The sequence below is a fragment of the Jaculus jaculus genome, chromosome 6 (genome assembly GCF_020740685.1).
Source record: "Jaculus jaculus isolate mJacJac1 chromosome 6, mJacJac1.mat.Y.cur, whole genome shotgun sequence".
In the NCBI taxonomy this organism is placed as follows: Eukaryota; Metazoa; Chordata; class Mammalia; order Rodentia; family Dipodidae; genus Jaculus; species Jaculus jaculus.
Genome location: NC_059107.1, coordinates 60,431,013 through 60,445,831, shown reverse-complemented (window position 1 = coordinate 60,445,831; position 14,819 = coordinate 60,431,013). Strand labels below are relative to the sequence as shown.

The window sequence follows — 14,819 nt, the reverse complement described above, 5'->3', positions numbered from 1 at the left end:
TTGGTGTCCCAGATCTTAAAGTCCAGGGCATGTAACACAATGAAATTTTACATATTTGCATACACGAGTTTTACATCTGAGTTCAATCAACTGCAGATCAAAATATTGTGTGTGAGTGCGTGTGTGTGTGTGTGCGTGCATGCGTGTGGAAGTCAGAGGACAGACAACCTCAGGGTGTTGTTCCTTTCTTTTGCTGTTGCAAATGCCAGGCTATCTGCCCTATGAGCTTCTGCCTCCCATTGCTATAGGCACTTTGGGATGGCAGACCCGTATGCTACTTGCATCCATCTTTACATGGGTCCTTGGAATACATACTTTTCCTTTCCTTTCCTTTCCTTTCCTTTCCTTTCCTTTCCTTTCCTTTCCTTTCCTTTCCTTTCCTTTCCTTTCCTTTCCTTTCCTTTCCTTTCCTTTCCTTTCCTTCCTTTCCTTTCCTTTCCTTTCCTTCCCTTCCTTTCCTTCCTTCCTCTCCTCTCCTCCCCTCCCCTCCCCTCCCCTCCCCTCCCCTCCCCTCCCCTCCCCTCCCCTCCCCTCCCCTCCCCTCCCCTCCCCTCCCCTCCCCTCCCCTCCCCTCCCCTCCCCTCCCCTCCCCCTCTCCCTTCCCTTCCCTTTCCTTTCCTTTCCTTTCTCTTTGAAGTAGGGTCTTGCTCTATCCCAGGCTGGCCTCAAACTCATTGCAATTATCCTACCTCAGCCTCCTGACACCTGGGACTAAAGACCAAGGGATGTTGTCTCTGGCCATCAGACTTGCACAGCAAGCACTTTTAACCACTGAGCCATCTCCCCGACCCCTGCAATATGTTTCTAAAAATTGTATCTCTGGGGAGGTAATATGATGAAGAATGGAATTTCAAAGGGAAAAGTGCGGGGGGGGGAGGTATTACCATGGGATATTTTTTATAATTATGGAAAATGTTAATAAAAATTATGAAAATAAATAAATAAAAAATAAGCAGAAAAATATTGCATCTCTTTCCCCTATTATTATTCTCCAAACAGCACTACAACAGCTATTTGTACAGTATTTATATTGCATTAAGTATTATGTAATCTACAGGAAGATGGAAGCAGATTATATGCAAACATGGCATTTTATATGAGGACATTTATTTAGGTACCCTAGGGGAGTGCGGAGACAACTTCCAGTAGATATAACAGGATAACTGCATTTATATAAAAGAAGGAAGAAAAGAAAAGCAATTTGTAATGAAGTTTAGCAATACTTTAAAAAGGAAGACTGGAGAGATTGTTCAGTGGTTAGGGCACTTGCCTACAAAGCCCAAGAATTGGAGTTCGATTCCCCAGTACCCACATAAAGCCAGTTGCACAAGGTGACACATGCTTCTGGAGTTTGCAGGGGCTAGAGGCTCTGGTGAGCCCATTCTCTTCCTCTCTCTCTCTCTCTGCCCTTTCTCTCAAATAAGTTAGTAAATAAAATATTTTTAACAGTAGATGTGTAAATGTTTAGAAAAGCTACATTCCTGTGTAAACAGATGCTTTCAAACAGCTATATTAAGACCAGTGTAACTGTTATAATAGCCGTCCTCAGTGAATCATGCCTCTGAGTGTCTACGTCCTTTACAATGTGACACTGATGCTCCTCCCATCAATGGTGAAGTCTATTTTTCTACTTCTTTGAAGCTGGGCTTGCCCTTGATCTACTTAGACTAATGGAGGTGTGGACGGGACTTTGAGCCAGTGCATGAAATCTTAGGGCTTCTGATTTTACTCTTAGAAACCTGAGACCACTCTGCTGTGAGTCACTCAAGATTGAGAAAATGACATGTAGAGACAGACAGAGCCATCTCAGCTGTTTCATCGGAGGTCAGCCCCCACAGACGTGCTGGCTCAGTGATGGAGTCCAGGGGAGACCAGCAGCCATAGGAAGTGAAATTTTGGGGAACGGTTTATTGCCTATTCAGAGAAACAAGGAAGAAAGTCAGAAGCCACTCTTTCTAATGTGCCACTGAACTACCTGGGCTTGCAATCTGTGGCCGGCAACCACATGGAGTCCCTCAATCACTGACAACTCCCTGGGGGTGTCATGTTTCTACTGCCCCTAGCTGGCCCCACATCTCTGCAATTTGTCTCTTGAGGACTTCCTGTTTGATTTCCCATTGTCACCCTCTTAGAGCACCCACTGACCTCCACCCAGGTTTTGTGCATTTCCTCTTTGGCCCTGGGCCCTTGATGTTCCTTTACCCTGGAATGTGCTTTTCTCTACTAACTGTGGCCACCAACCTTAAGAACGAGAATCCATTCCACTTTGCCCTGGCCTCTGCAGCTAGCTTCCTTTCCTGCCTCCAAGATTTGAAGCGCACATGAGGCCTATATTTGATGGAGAACATGTTTGGTTTGTGTCATCCCAAACTTTTGGGTTTTTTTTTTTCTTTTTGTATTTTCAAAGTAGGGTCTCGCTCTAGCTTAGATAGATCTGGGACTCACTATGTAGTCTCAGGGCAGCCTTGAACTCACAGCAATCCTCCTACCTCTACCTCCAAGTGCTGGGATAAAAGGTGTGTACCACCACACCCAGCCCATCACAAACTTTTTTTCTTTTCTTTCTTTTTTTTTTTTTTTCAAGGTAGAGTTTCACTCTAGTCCAGGCTGACCTGGAATTCACTATGTAGTCTTAGGGTGGCCTTAAACTCACAACAATCCTCCTACCTCTGCCTCCCCAGTGTTGGGATTAAAGGCATGAACCACCATGCCTGGCCCCAATTTTTTTTTAAATATTTTTAATTATTTACGAGAGAGAGAGAAAATGGGCATGCCAGGGCATTAGCTACTGCAGATGAATTTCAAATGCATGCAGCACTTTGTGCATCTGGCTTACATGGGTACTGGGGAATTGAACCTGGGTTCTTTGGGCTTATTGGCAAGTGCCTTAACTGCTAAGCCATCCCTCCAGCCTCCATCCCAAACTTTTTAGTTTATTTCCAAAAGCATGTCAAAACCAAATTGGACAACATGGGCCATGTTGGTCTCTCTCTTCGTTTTCTTTTTTGGCAGTGCTAGTGATTGAACCCAGGGCTTCAGGCAAGTGCTCTTACTGAGCTACTTCCCTGCCCCATGTTGATTTTTTTAAATTTCCTTTTCTCAAAGGAAGGGGTTGAGACAAGGTTCCATGTAGCCTAGGTTGGCCTTGAGCTCTCTATGTAGTTGAAGATGACTTTGAACTGCTTCCTCCTCCCAAGTGCTACGATGACAGGCCTGCACCATCACGCCCCACTTGCACGCTGATTTCTTAGGTGTCCTTTTAGTCTTCAGTGCACACAGCAACTCGCATATAACAGGTATTGAGAAATAGTCAATGCCTGGTTCTGTTCTTCCTTCTCAATTTCTTTCAGTTTTCTTTTCTTTCTTTCTTTCTTTCTTTCTTTCTTTCTTTCTTTCTTTCTTTCTTTTTTTTTTTTGTTTTTTTGAGGTATGGTCTCACTCTAGCCCAAGCTGGCCTAGAATTCATTATATAGTCTCAGGTTGGCCTCAAATTCATAGTGATCCTCCTACCTCTGCCTCCCAAGTGCTGGGATTAAAGGCATGTGCCACCATATCTAGCTTCAATTTTTTTTTTCTTTAATTGGGAAAATCTTTGGTTACGGTGCTCACTGAGATATGTATAGGCAGGGCCATCAGCTGCTTGTCCAGGGGCAATTAAACAACCTAAGGGACACTAAAAGCCTACACATCTCCCCAAGACCTACCAGATACTGCCTTTTCCCTGGATTTGAACTTCTTATTCTTAGACTCACTTAATCTGGGACATAGCTAGAAGACCACCACTCATCATTACTGGGACAGACAGACCAGCCTGGGGCCCTGGAGACTAAGGAGTACAAAGGACAGGACAAATACAGCTCACTGGCCAGCCTGGGCCTGGGCATTTTTGGGTGGAACTGGGGCTGGTGCGGGTGGCGGTGGGTAAGATGACCTGGAAAGATGAAATGGAAACTGTTTGCAGCCTTTGTGTGAAGCCCTGTTTTTAGCATTCTTTTTTTTTTTTTTAGATATTTTATTTTTTATTTAAAAAAATTTTTTTTTGTTTATTTATTTGAGAGCGACAGACAGAGAGAGAAAGAGACAGAGAGAGAGAGAGAGAGAGAATGGACACGCCAGGGCCTCCAGCCACTGCAAAGGAACTCCAGACGTGTGCGCCCCCTTGTGCATCTGGCTAACGTGGGTCCTGGGGAATCGAGCCTCAAACTGGGGTCCTTAGGCTTCACAGGCAAGGGCTTAACCGCTAAGCCATCTCTCCAGCCCTGTTTTTAGCATTCTTTACCTGCCCCTACTGTGCATGCACATACCATAGTTATGTCCATGGACTTAATAGCCATCTTGAACAGAGTGCTTGGAGAATACTTCAAAATGAAAGCATGCCTTCCCAGAGTTCAGGTACTTCCTGTGTTGACCACTTTGAGTCTGGATTGCTTTGAGTTTGTTTCACTTTCCCAACTCCCTCCCTCCCTCCCTCCCTCTCTCTCTCTCTCTCTCTCTCTGTGTGTGTGTGTGTGTGTGTGTGTGCATGTGCATGTGCACATGTGTGTTTGTTCATGTGGTATATACCACATGTGCATGTGTACCCTGGAGGCCAGAACATGGAGTGCCCTCTATTACTATTTTGTCTCATTTCCAAGACAGTCTCTCACTGAACCTGGATCTCCCTATTTTTGATAGACTGGCTGGCCAGGGACCCCCAGCTATCATCCTGTCTCGGCCCTTCTCAGCACCGAGGTTACAGGCACACTTGCCATGCTTCACTTTTAAGTGGGAGCAGGGGATCATGTTTGCATAGTAAGTGTTTGTGTGTACTAAGCCATCTTCCCAGCTCTAACTCTTTTCTCCCTCACCCACAAGCAAAGGCATCAATCTGAGAGGAAAGGACTTACCAGAGAAGTATTCATGTTTGGCGTCAGTGGGACTGAGGCATTGAACACAGTTGTATTCACTGTGGATGAGCACATGAGATGGGGCGGGGTCAGTGGCTTCTGGGTGGGGAGCTCGCAGGTCCCATGAGTCCCCACCGTTTCCCATCTCCCTCAAGTGCCATCATAAATGCTTCACCTGCTCCACTCTGCCCCTGTGAGGGAGGCACGGGAGGGAACTGGCCACAACAAGGGAACTGCTTAGCACAACGGTTAGAGTAGGACAGCTCCATACTGATGATGAACAGCTGCTCTCTTTTCCTGAGCAGCCACTCTCAAAGACTGAAATAAGGAATGGGGTGCTAAGACACACCAGTGACCTATTTCTGTGCTGTTAGACTTAAAACCATTTATTATTATTTTTTGTGTATGTGAGTGGTGTGTACATGTATGAATGTGCATTCCTGAGTTTTGGTGCACATGTGTGTGTGTGTACACATGTGCATGCACACTTGCATGTGGAGACTAGAGGTTGACATCAGGTGTCTGCCTTCGTCACTTTCCACTTTATTTTTGGGGCTAGGGATTCTCACTGAACCTAGAGCTCACTGATTTGTCTAGACTAGCTAGCTGGCAGGTAAGCCCCAGGGATCTTCCTGTCTCTGCCTTCCCAGTGCTGGGATTATAGGCACACATCACCACACTGGGCTTTTAAGTGCATGCTGAGGATCCAAACTCATATCTTCATGCTTGCTGACAAGCACTTTACAAGCTGAACCAGCTCCCTCACCCTTTAAAAACACTTCCAGGGTGACTTCCATGTCATGTACTATGCCAATTCCTTATATATATTCGTTTGTTTAATTCCAAAATCTCCACAAAATACCTCATTTCTTTTCAGATAAGGTAACTGAGGCCCAGAGAGGTTAACGTGCCCTTTGCCAAAGGTCACACAACTCATACGTGGAGCCATGACCCTATCCCAGGCTGACTGGCCTCTGGAGATTAAACTTTCCAGCTCTGCCAGCAAGCTTCTCCACCCTTCCTGACTTTATAAACTCTTCTCTCCCCCTCCTCTCCATATATGCTTTTCTTTAAGGTCAGCTGGACCCATGAGAACATTCTCCCCTAATCTACGCCTTCAGTGCCAGCAAGGAAAATAAAACCTGGTCCAAGATTTGAAAGCGATCAGGAGCCCAAAAGGGTAGCTCGTAACTGCTCTCTCTGCATCCCTTGGAGTACTCACCTGCCCTGGCCTCAGCATGTGTAACTGTAAGCGGAGCACCAAAGGGCTCTTCAGGCCTGTGAGGAGAGCTGGAGGAACCAGCACCTGCCTCCTCCCAGTTCCCACCTACCCCTCCTTGTCTAGCCTCCCTTGTGCTTCTGGTAACAAGGGCTCCTCATTCACATCTTGAAAATCTTTCTTTTGCTGTGTATGTTATGTGTGTATTCATATATGTGCCATATTATATGTTCATATGTGTGTCATGTATGCTCACATGCCTGTGTTGTATGCTGTATGTGGGGACATATGTGTGCCATATGTGTTCACATGTGTCATGTATATTCATTGTGTTGCATTCAGATGTGTATGATCATAGGTATTTGTCATATGTGTGTGTCATGTACATGTCATATGTGTCATGTGGGTGGGTGGAGGCCAGAGGTCCACATCAGGTGTCTTGTCTCCACCTTATTTTGAAACAAGGTCTCCCAGAGCTCACGCATGTGGCCAACAACCCTGGGGATCCTCCTGTCTCCACCTCCCCAGCATTGTGATTACAGGAGCATACCACCTTGCCTCACTTTTATGTGGGTTCTGGGGATCTGAGCTCCTGGTCCTCATGCTTGCATAGCAAGCAGTTTACCCATTGAGCCATTGCCCCAGCCCCCAAGAGCCTAACCTTGAAGCTTCCCCATTCAACATCTAGTAAGCTGTCCACAGGACCAGATATGATCAAAGAAGTCAGTTGCTTCTGGGCCAGCTGATCTGAGTGACTAGGAGCTCACTCATGACCTAGGGCAAACCAGCTCCAGGAGCACTACCAACTCAGAGGCATGTTAGAGAATCAGAGACATCTGTTACCTTTTCTCACATCACTGACCAAGAAAACATGCATTCCAGGTGTGGTGGTACACACCTTTAATCCTAACACTTGGAAGACTGAGGTAGGAATCTCATCTGAGTTTAAGGCCATCCTGGACTACAGAGTGAGTTTCAGGTCAGCCTAGGCCACAGTGAGATCCTGCCTCAAGAAAATACGATGCCCAATTCACATTAGGGACAGAAAAACTGGGCAAGATGCCTGACTCAAGGCATCTACTTAGCGGCTAGAGAACACCTTGCTGATGCTCAAGCCTGGGGAATTTAGACGCTTTCCCAATACCCAACATTTTCAGACCAGACATTTTCCTGAGATCATCTACTTGGGCTTACCAAACTCTTTTAGATCAAGAATTTCAAGGCTAATCTGAAACTCTCATGAAAATGGAAGAAAACATGGAAAACTCCAGAAAGGGTCCAAGTATCAAATACTGTACAACTCTGCTGTTCACAAAGTGATACTCACTTAAGGTTGAAAGCAGCCAAACCGATGTTTGCAGCATCCATAAATAGAATACAAATCAGTTACAATGAAAACATTAAATATGAAGAGAGCATGTCCCCAAGCAAGCTCATAAAATGAGGAATGACAAAACCGACAACGTGCCATAGTTAGCTGGGCTTTGCAGTAAAACTAGGGACATATATCAGTCAGAAGAAACAGCAGTCAGTCCCCCTCTTCAGCTTCCTAAATGCCTAGAGCTTTGCTTTCCAATCCTTCTAATCACCACTAATGTGTCCTGATTCCAATTCCTTATTCTCTGGGAAGGAAATGAAGATCTAATCTTGCTAGGGGTTAGTAGCTAATCATGGTTTCATGTGACCTTGGGTGGCCTCTGGACTTCAGCTTGCTCTCTGCCTGGCCAGCCTGGTGGTGCTTGGAGGTGCGCAGGCAAGTCTCCCACTCCTGCTTTGTAGCACCTGGACCCTTCAGGGACAACACCCTGACAGCTTTTAGGGACATTGTTAAAGGAAGCCAGGGACCAGACTGCTGAGGCTCCTGCTTTCCAGGTGACAGGGTTTGTTTTGTGAAGTGTGTGTGTGTGTGTGTGTGTGTGTGTGTGTGTGCACGCATGTGCGTAGGCACAGGTAATGGTGTGGGTGCCTATGCGTATGCATATGTGCAGAGGCCAGAAGTCAACCTTGGCTGGGTGTCATTCTTGGGTCTCTTTCTGAGACAGAGTCTCTCACTGGCTTAGAGCTCACCAATTAGGCTAGAATGTCTGGCCAGAGAGCCCCAGGGATCCCCCTTTTCTGCCTACCCAACATTGCGATTATTGGCATGTACCACTATGGCCAACATTTTCATGTAGGCACTGGAAATCAAACTCAGATCTGCATTCTTGCAAGACATGCACTTTACGGATTGACCTAGCTCCTGAACCCCAGAAGACATTTTTTGTTTTTTGGTCAGAAAGTAACTTCACATGAATGGCACTGAGTATTATCAGGTTGGCCAGTTGTTTGAGTCAACCTCCCGCTCAGTATTGGGGATCCTTTCAACATCCTTGGTATATGGGCACACAGAGAGTCCAAGAAACTGACTACCAACCAAGGCTGCTGATACCTCCCAATATGGTGATGCCCTGTCCCCATTGTAAGTTCTTTTCTAAACTCAGAGCATCCTGGCTTCCTGGAACTTCTGCTCCCATCCTGCATTCTGTTCTGTACCCCATGGAAGGGTGGATATGGCCCCTCATGACCTGACAGTCCTTCTCTCACACCTCTATTATCCCTAGGAGGCTGAATGACCCCAGGTTCTCCAGTGGTTTTCTAAATAGCATGACTGGCAAGCCCTCCACCCTGATGCACTCCTATTTACGGGGATGTTCTACCTCTGATGTGGACCCATCGTGTAAGAATGGTAACTACACAGGCAGCAATGTGTTGGGGTAAGGTGCCATGCACTGATAGGGATGGCATGGACTTAGGTACCATCGGATCTACTACCTGGGTATTTGGGCAGTATTCCTGACAGGTGTGGCTTCCACATTACTGCACACATCTTGCTCCTACCTGGGGCAACCCTGCAGTCTCCTCATGATAACCTTGGTCCCTGATACAGTATCTTTTTTTTTTTTTTTCTCAAGGTAGGGTCTCAATCTAGCCCAGGCTGACCTGGAATTCACTATGTAGTCTCAGGCTGGTCTCAAACTCACAGTGATCCTCCCACCTTTGTCTCTTGAGTGCTGGGCATGTGCCACCATGCCAAGCTCCTCTATAGTAACTTTAAAAAAATTTATTTATTTATTTATTAGAGAGAGAAAGAGAGGCAGGGAGAAAGACAGAATGGGCGCACCAGGGCCTCCAACCACTGCAAATGAACTCCAGATGCATGCGCCCCCTTGTGCATCTGGCTTCTGTGGGTCCTGGGGAATTGAACCGGGGTCCTTAGGCTTCACATGCAAATGACTTAACTGCTAAGCAATTTCACCAGCCCTACAGTAGCTTTTATTAGGGTTCTTGTCCCTACAGTTTCCTTTCAAAAACTAGATTCAAGACCCTACATTTGTGTTTTTAAAAAAAAATTTATTTAGTTTGGCTTTTTGAGGTAAGGTCTCACTTTCTAGCCCAGGCTGACCTGGAATTCACTATGTAGTCTCAGGGTGAAAGACCCTACATTTAGAACAATTCTGAGGTTGAGGCCATCTTTGGCAATAGTGAGTTTGAGGTCAGTCCGGACTATGTACATGCACCCTGTCACAAAAAAAAAGGAAATTATGAAATTTGTAGGGAAATGGATGGAGCTGGAAAGGATTATACTTAGTAAGGTAACCAGGCCCAGAAAACCAAGTGTTGCATGTTCTCTCTATATGTGGATCCTACCTACAAATGTTTGGACTTGTATGTGAGTTGGAAAAAAAACTTGATAGCAGTGGCCAGTAAGCTAGAAAGGGGCTATAAGAGAGGGAGCAGAGGGGAGGACTTAAGGGGATGATACTGTATATGTGTAAATAGAAGAACAGATTACTGGGGTAGAAAGGCCTAAGTGAGGTCAGGGGAAGAGTAAAGGAAGGGTGGGGGAGGATTAATCAAAACTTAAGAGGATATAAATAATTCACATGGAAACCTACTTTTTTGGACAATAGCATACCCAGAGGCCATAGATTGCTACTAAAAACTTTCAGTGCCAGTTGGCCAATGGGCTGTTGGCTAGGGAGGTTCCTGATGCCCCCAAAACATTACAGGTCATTGCCAAGGCTCTTGGTTTCCCACAAGGAATAGATGGTAAGACCTTATTGCTAAAGACTCTATGTGTTTGGGCTGCAAGGTCACTGAGAAGTCTTGCTGGAGATGAGCTAAAAACCTCCTCTGTGTATATCAGCTGACAGAAAGCTGGAAAAAGATACATTGCATGCAGCTCCATGGGAGAGAAAGAAGTCATCACTGGAGATAAACAACAGTAGACACTGCAAGCATTAAATTTGGCCAGCCAGGCCAAATGAGCCCACGGGTGCAATAGTGGCCTGTCTGTTATAGGGGAAACCAACTGCCCTCTAATTGGACTGGAGGCCTGCTCCATAGGAGGAATACATGCCTGATACTGAAAACCTATGACAGAGGAAGTCATGAGCCCTAGGGGTATAATTCTGCTGGTGTCTGGCTAAATGTATATACTATGCTCACCAAACTGCCATGTAATCACTTCTCTTAATGTTCATACCCATATAGTAATGTTACTCTCACTTTTGGTTAGAGAAGCTTCTCTCTCTCTCTCTCTCTCTCTCTTTTGAGGTAGGGTCTCACTCTAGCCCAGGCTGACCTGGAATTCACTATGTAGTCTCAGGATGGTCTCAAACTCATGAGATCCACCTACCTCTGCCTCCCAAGTGCTGGGATTAAAGGCGTGCAGCATCACGCCCGGCAAGAAACTTCTCTTTTCAGATGGTGGTGACCTCTGGGATAACTCGAAAGGTACCATAGTGCTAAGGAGAAGTGACCGAGGAGTGCTCAGTACTGAAACATGTTTGTCATGCCTTCCAAGGTTCAGGTTCCATTGTGAAAGATGTGGCTGGAAGAATGTAAGAGCCAAAGGAAGGGTAGGACTCCTTACAATGTACTCTTCCAGACACAGAATGGACTGGATATCCATGACCTCACAGTGCCTGGCACTATCTACACAAGATCAATAAAATAGGAGGAAAAGATGATGACATCAAAATAAAAGAGGGACTGATTGAGAGGGGGAGGGGATATGATGAAGAGTGAAGTTGTGTAGGGGAAAATAAGGAGGGAGGGAATTATCATAGTTTATTGTCTATAATTATGGAAGTTGTCAATAATAAGAAATATGTTTCTAAAAAAGGGCTGGAGAGATGCTTTAGCAGTTAAGGTGCTTGCCTGTGAAGGCTAAGGACTCATGTTCAACTCTCCAGGTCCCACGTAAGCCAGACACACAAGGCGACACAAATGCACAAGGTTGCACATGGGCATAAGGTAGTGCACGTGTCTGGAGTTTGACTTCAGTGGCTGGAGGCCCTGGCACACCAATTCTCTCCTTCCCATCTCTCCCGCGTTAAAAAAAAAGACTCAGAAGCTGGGCGTGGTGGTGCACGCCTTTAATCCCAGTACTTAGGAGGCAGAGGTAGGAGGATCTCTGTGAGTTTGAGGTCACCCTGGCACTACATAGTGAATTCCAGGTCAGCCTGGGCTAGAGTGAGACCCTACCTCGAAAAAAAAAAAAAAAAAAAGACTCCACATTTTTCTCTTGGAACCAGGCTGAATGACTCCTCCTAGCAGGCTCACTCTCTGCACTTAATAGAGAGCTAGGGTGGGAGGGGCAGAGGGGTGTGTTTGTCTGGGGTTACCGGTCACCTGTGTCAGGGGCGACGCACTCGCATTTGTATGTGGTGATGGAGTCAGGCTTGAAGTCCGTGTTGATGGGGTAGTTCCTGAAGGCACCAATCATCTTCTTGATGGCGTCATAGATGAAGATGAAGCTGATGAGAGTGGAGAAGCCTTCTTCTGTGAAGCGGGTGATATATTTGATGATAAAGCTGGCATCTGTGGCCACCAGGATAAGGCACTGGATGGCTGAGTGCAAGCCAATCCAGAGGCGGAACTCCATATAGTCCAGGCCATTGGCTCTGGAAGGCAGAGGGAAGTCAGGGGCCTGCAGCTCAGATTCCCACCTGTGCTTGGTTCCCCAGCCTCTCCTGAGTGGTCCATTTCCCCCACACCTGAGCCATAGATGCCCTTCTAAGGATCGCCAAAGGGCTAGAGACAGAGATAATTTCTGGGTAGGTGTGGTTGTTTGAACAAATGCCCCCTCAATATATTCAGTATTTTATTAGTTTGTAGATTGGATCTATAGCCACCTGGCTGGAGGCGTCACTGGGAAGAATTTAAGGTGTGGTGGTGGGTTTGAAATTCCAATCTAAAGATATGTAAAGTGCCTAGTTCCACCTGGAGTTCCTGAAGTATGCCAAGTGGTGTGGTTTTGGGCTTGTGGCTTCTCTCTCTCTCTGCCTTGTCCTTTAAGAGTGGGCCAGCTTCTTTTGCCATTATGGAACTTCCTCTGGATCTGTAAGCTTCAATAAATACCCCTTCCTCCATAACTAAGCCTGGTTTGGAAGTTTATCTCATCGACCTGAAGCTGTCTACTACAGTGGGGTTGCCTAATCTTTGAGAAATCCAAGAAAGGACTCAGGGGGTGGCAGGAAGGTGCTACAACCTCAGTGCTTGGAGTTGGGAACAGACATTCACAGTGAATGAACAGTGGGGAATTTCAAATGAATGGGGCTGGGGCAAGCCTTAGTAATGTTCCAGTTCACATACAGATTGTCTGCAGTATGTTTACTACATACAGCTGTATGTAGCAGCTGAGGCAGCCAATCCTGGAGCGGCTGGAGCTGCCTGGGTCTGCAGCTTTCTCATATTTAGCTCATGGGTTTTCATTCACCACACTGACTTTCCAGTCATAGTTGCTCATGAGCCTGCTGAGGACTGTGTTAATATGCACTAAGCTGACTTCAAGGAAGTCACGAGGACCCACCCAACAGCTCTTCCCACTGTACAGGATGTCTCTGGTGCCTCCTCATGTACCTCTCCCTTTGGGGCCCATTCCTCTACCCCAGCCTTGGCTAACTTTCCCAAGTTCAAGAGCAGAAATGGGGCCCACCACAGGGCACCTACTTGCTGAAGTCGAAGAGGAGCTTCTCAAAGATGAGGATGGGCCCTGTGCTGCTCAGGATGATGAGGGGCTGTCCCGAGAAGAGGCAGAATAAGGAGCCAGCCATGGCAGTGCCCAGGAAGCTCTCCATTACACCCTGGGGCATGAGAAGAAGGAGACTCAGCAGAGCAGGAGAAAGGGTCCTTCCATCCAAGCTACAACCCGACCACCTTGCCAAGGGCCCAGGTCAGTGTTCATCTTTGTTCTGGGGTCTTTCCTCCCAATTTTGCTCCCCTTCTCCTATCCCTCAACTTGTCACTATGGCCAACATCTCTCTCCCTGATTCCATTTGAATGGTAGTCATACCTGTCCCTGTGTCCAAACTATTCCCAGGGAACAGTCCACCCAGTTCTATAATTATTCCTTCACTCAAACACCTATGAGGTATCTTTATACCTTGAGCCTTTCATCCACTCAAGGCCCATCTGGTGCCTGCTATGTACTAGGCATTGTGCTAGGCACTGGAGACTGAGAGGGAACAATGTAACACATCTCTAGACTAGACTAGTGTGTGATGTACTGTCTTTTTTTTTTTTAATTTTGTTTTTTCAAGGTAGGGTCTCACTCTAGCTCAGGCTCACCTGGAACTCACACTGTAATCCCAGACTGGCCTCAAAGCCAGAATGATCCTCCTGCCTCTGCCTCTTAAATTCTGGGATTAAAGGCATTTGCCACTACACTGAGCTTCACACTGCAGTTTTTTTTTTTCTTTTTTCTTGTGGCATGTGTTTGTGGTGTGTGTGTGTTCGTATGTGTAGGCCTATGTTTGTGTGTGTTCATATGGAAGCCAGAGGTCAATGCAGGGGTCAACTATACTTAGTCACCTTATTTATTTATTCATTTTTGAGGCAGTAAGACTCACTGACTTGGATAGATTAGCCATTCCCTCTTGTTGCTGTCTCTACAGCAGTACAATTATAGACATGCACCACCAATTTAATTAACTATGATATGTTCATCCCAAATATTAATGGGAGAAGTACCAAATAATAAGGTGGGTGATTCTCCTTAAAATTTTAATCTATTTATATTAACCTTAGATTTAGTTATTTCATTTTAACTCAATATCTTGGAAGGTAAGGGTTGTATAAAGTGGTAGCATGAGGGCATGAACCTGGGTGTTGGATGAAACCTTGGTGTTGGGATTACTAGTTGAAATTTCTTATTGCCACCAGGTTATTGATGTTTACTTTCATGTCTCCCAACTCACACCCACCTGATAATTGTCGGTGGCATCCCCCAGAAGCCCACCAAAGGTGATCGCATTGGTGATACAGCCGAGGTAGATGAATAGGATGGCAGAAATGGACTGGATGTGGAAGCCATCGTAAAAATCACTTGGGAACCAGGGCAACTTCCTCTTGACATCCAGACACAGCCCGCCAAAGAACCTGCTTGAGAGAGGCCCAGGGTCTGCTTTTCAACACAAACACCAACAGGGGCAGCAGTACTTATAGGGTCCTACAGAGTCTGGGGTGAGGAAGAGAACTTGACCAGATGAATGGAGTGAAATCTTTCTGCTAGAACTTCTAGGACCAGAGATTCTCACCAGGATAGGTGTTTACCCTGTTTGGAGAGGGACGGTCTAATGGGAATATCCTACACAGAATTAACATCCTGAAATCTATTATGGGGGTTTTCTTCATGTAACTGACCACCCAAGGGCTTATACTATGTGACG

The 14,819-nt window shown here is 46.1% G+C and overlaps 1 protein-coding gene across 1 annotated transcript in view; it reads right to left on the bottom strand.

Moving 5' to 3' along the window:
* Slc4a5 (solute carrier family 4 member 5) overlaps positions 1 to 14,819 on the bottom strand; it is a 179,857-nt gene that overhangs the window by 46,740 nt on the left and 118,298 nt on the right. The window contains exons 13-16 of the mRNA XM_045151539.1: positions 14,355 to 14,529; positions 13,102 to 13,235; positions 11,782 to 12,053; positions 4,887 to 4,945 (exon numbers count right to left, since the gene is read on the bottom strand). Coding sequence (XP_045007474.1) covers positions 4,887 to 4,945; positions 11,782 to 12,053; positions 13,102 to 13,235; positions 14,355 to 14,529 — 640 coding nt within the window. The remainder of the gene's footprint in view (positions 1 to 4,886; positions 4,946 to 11,781; positions 12,054 to 13,101; positions 13,236 to 14,354; positions 14,530 to 14,819) is intronic.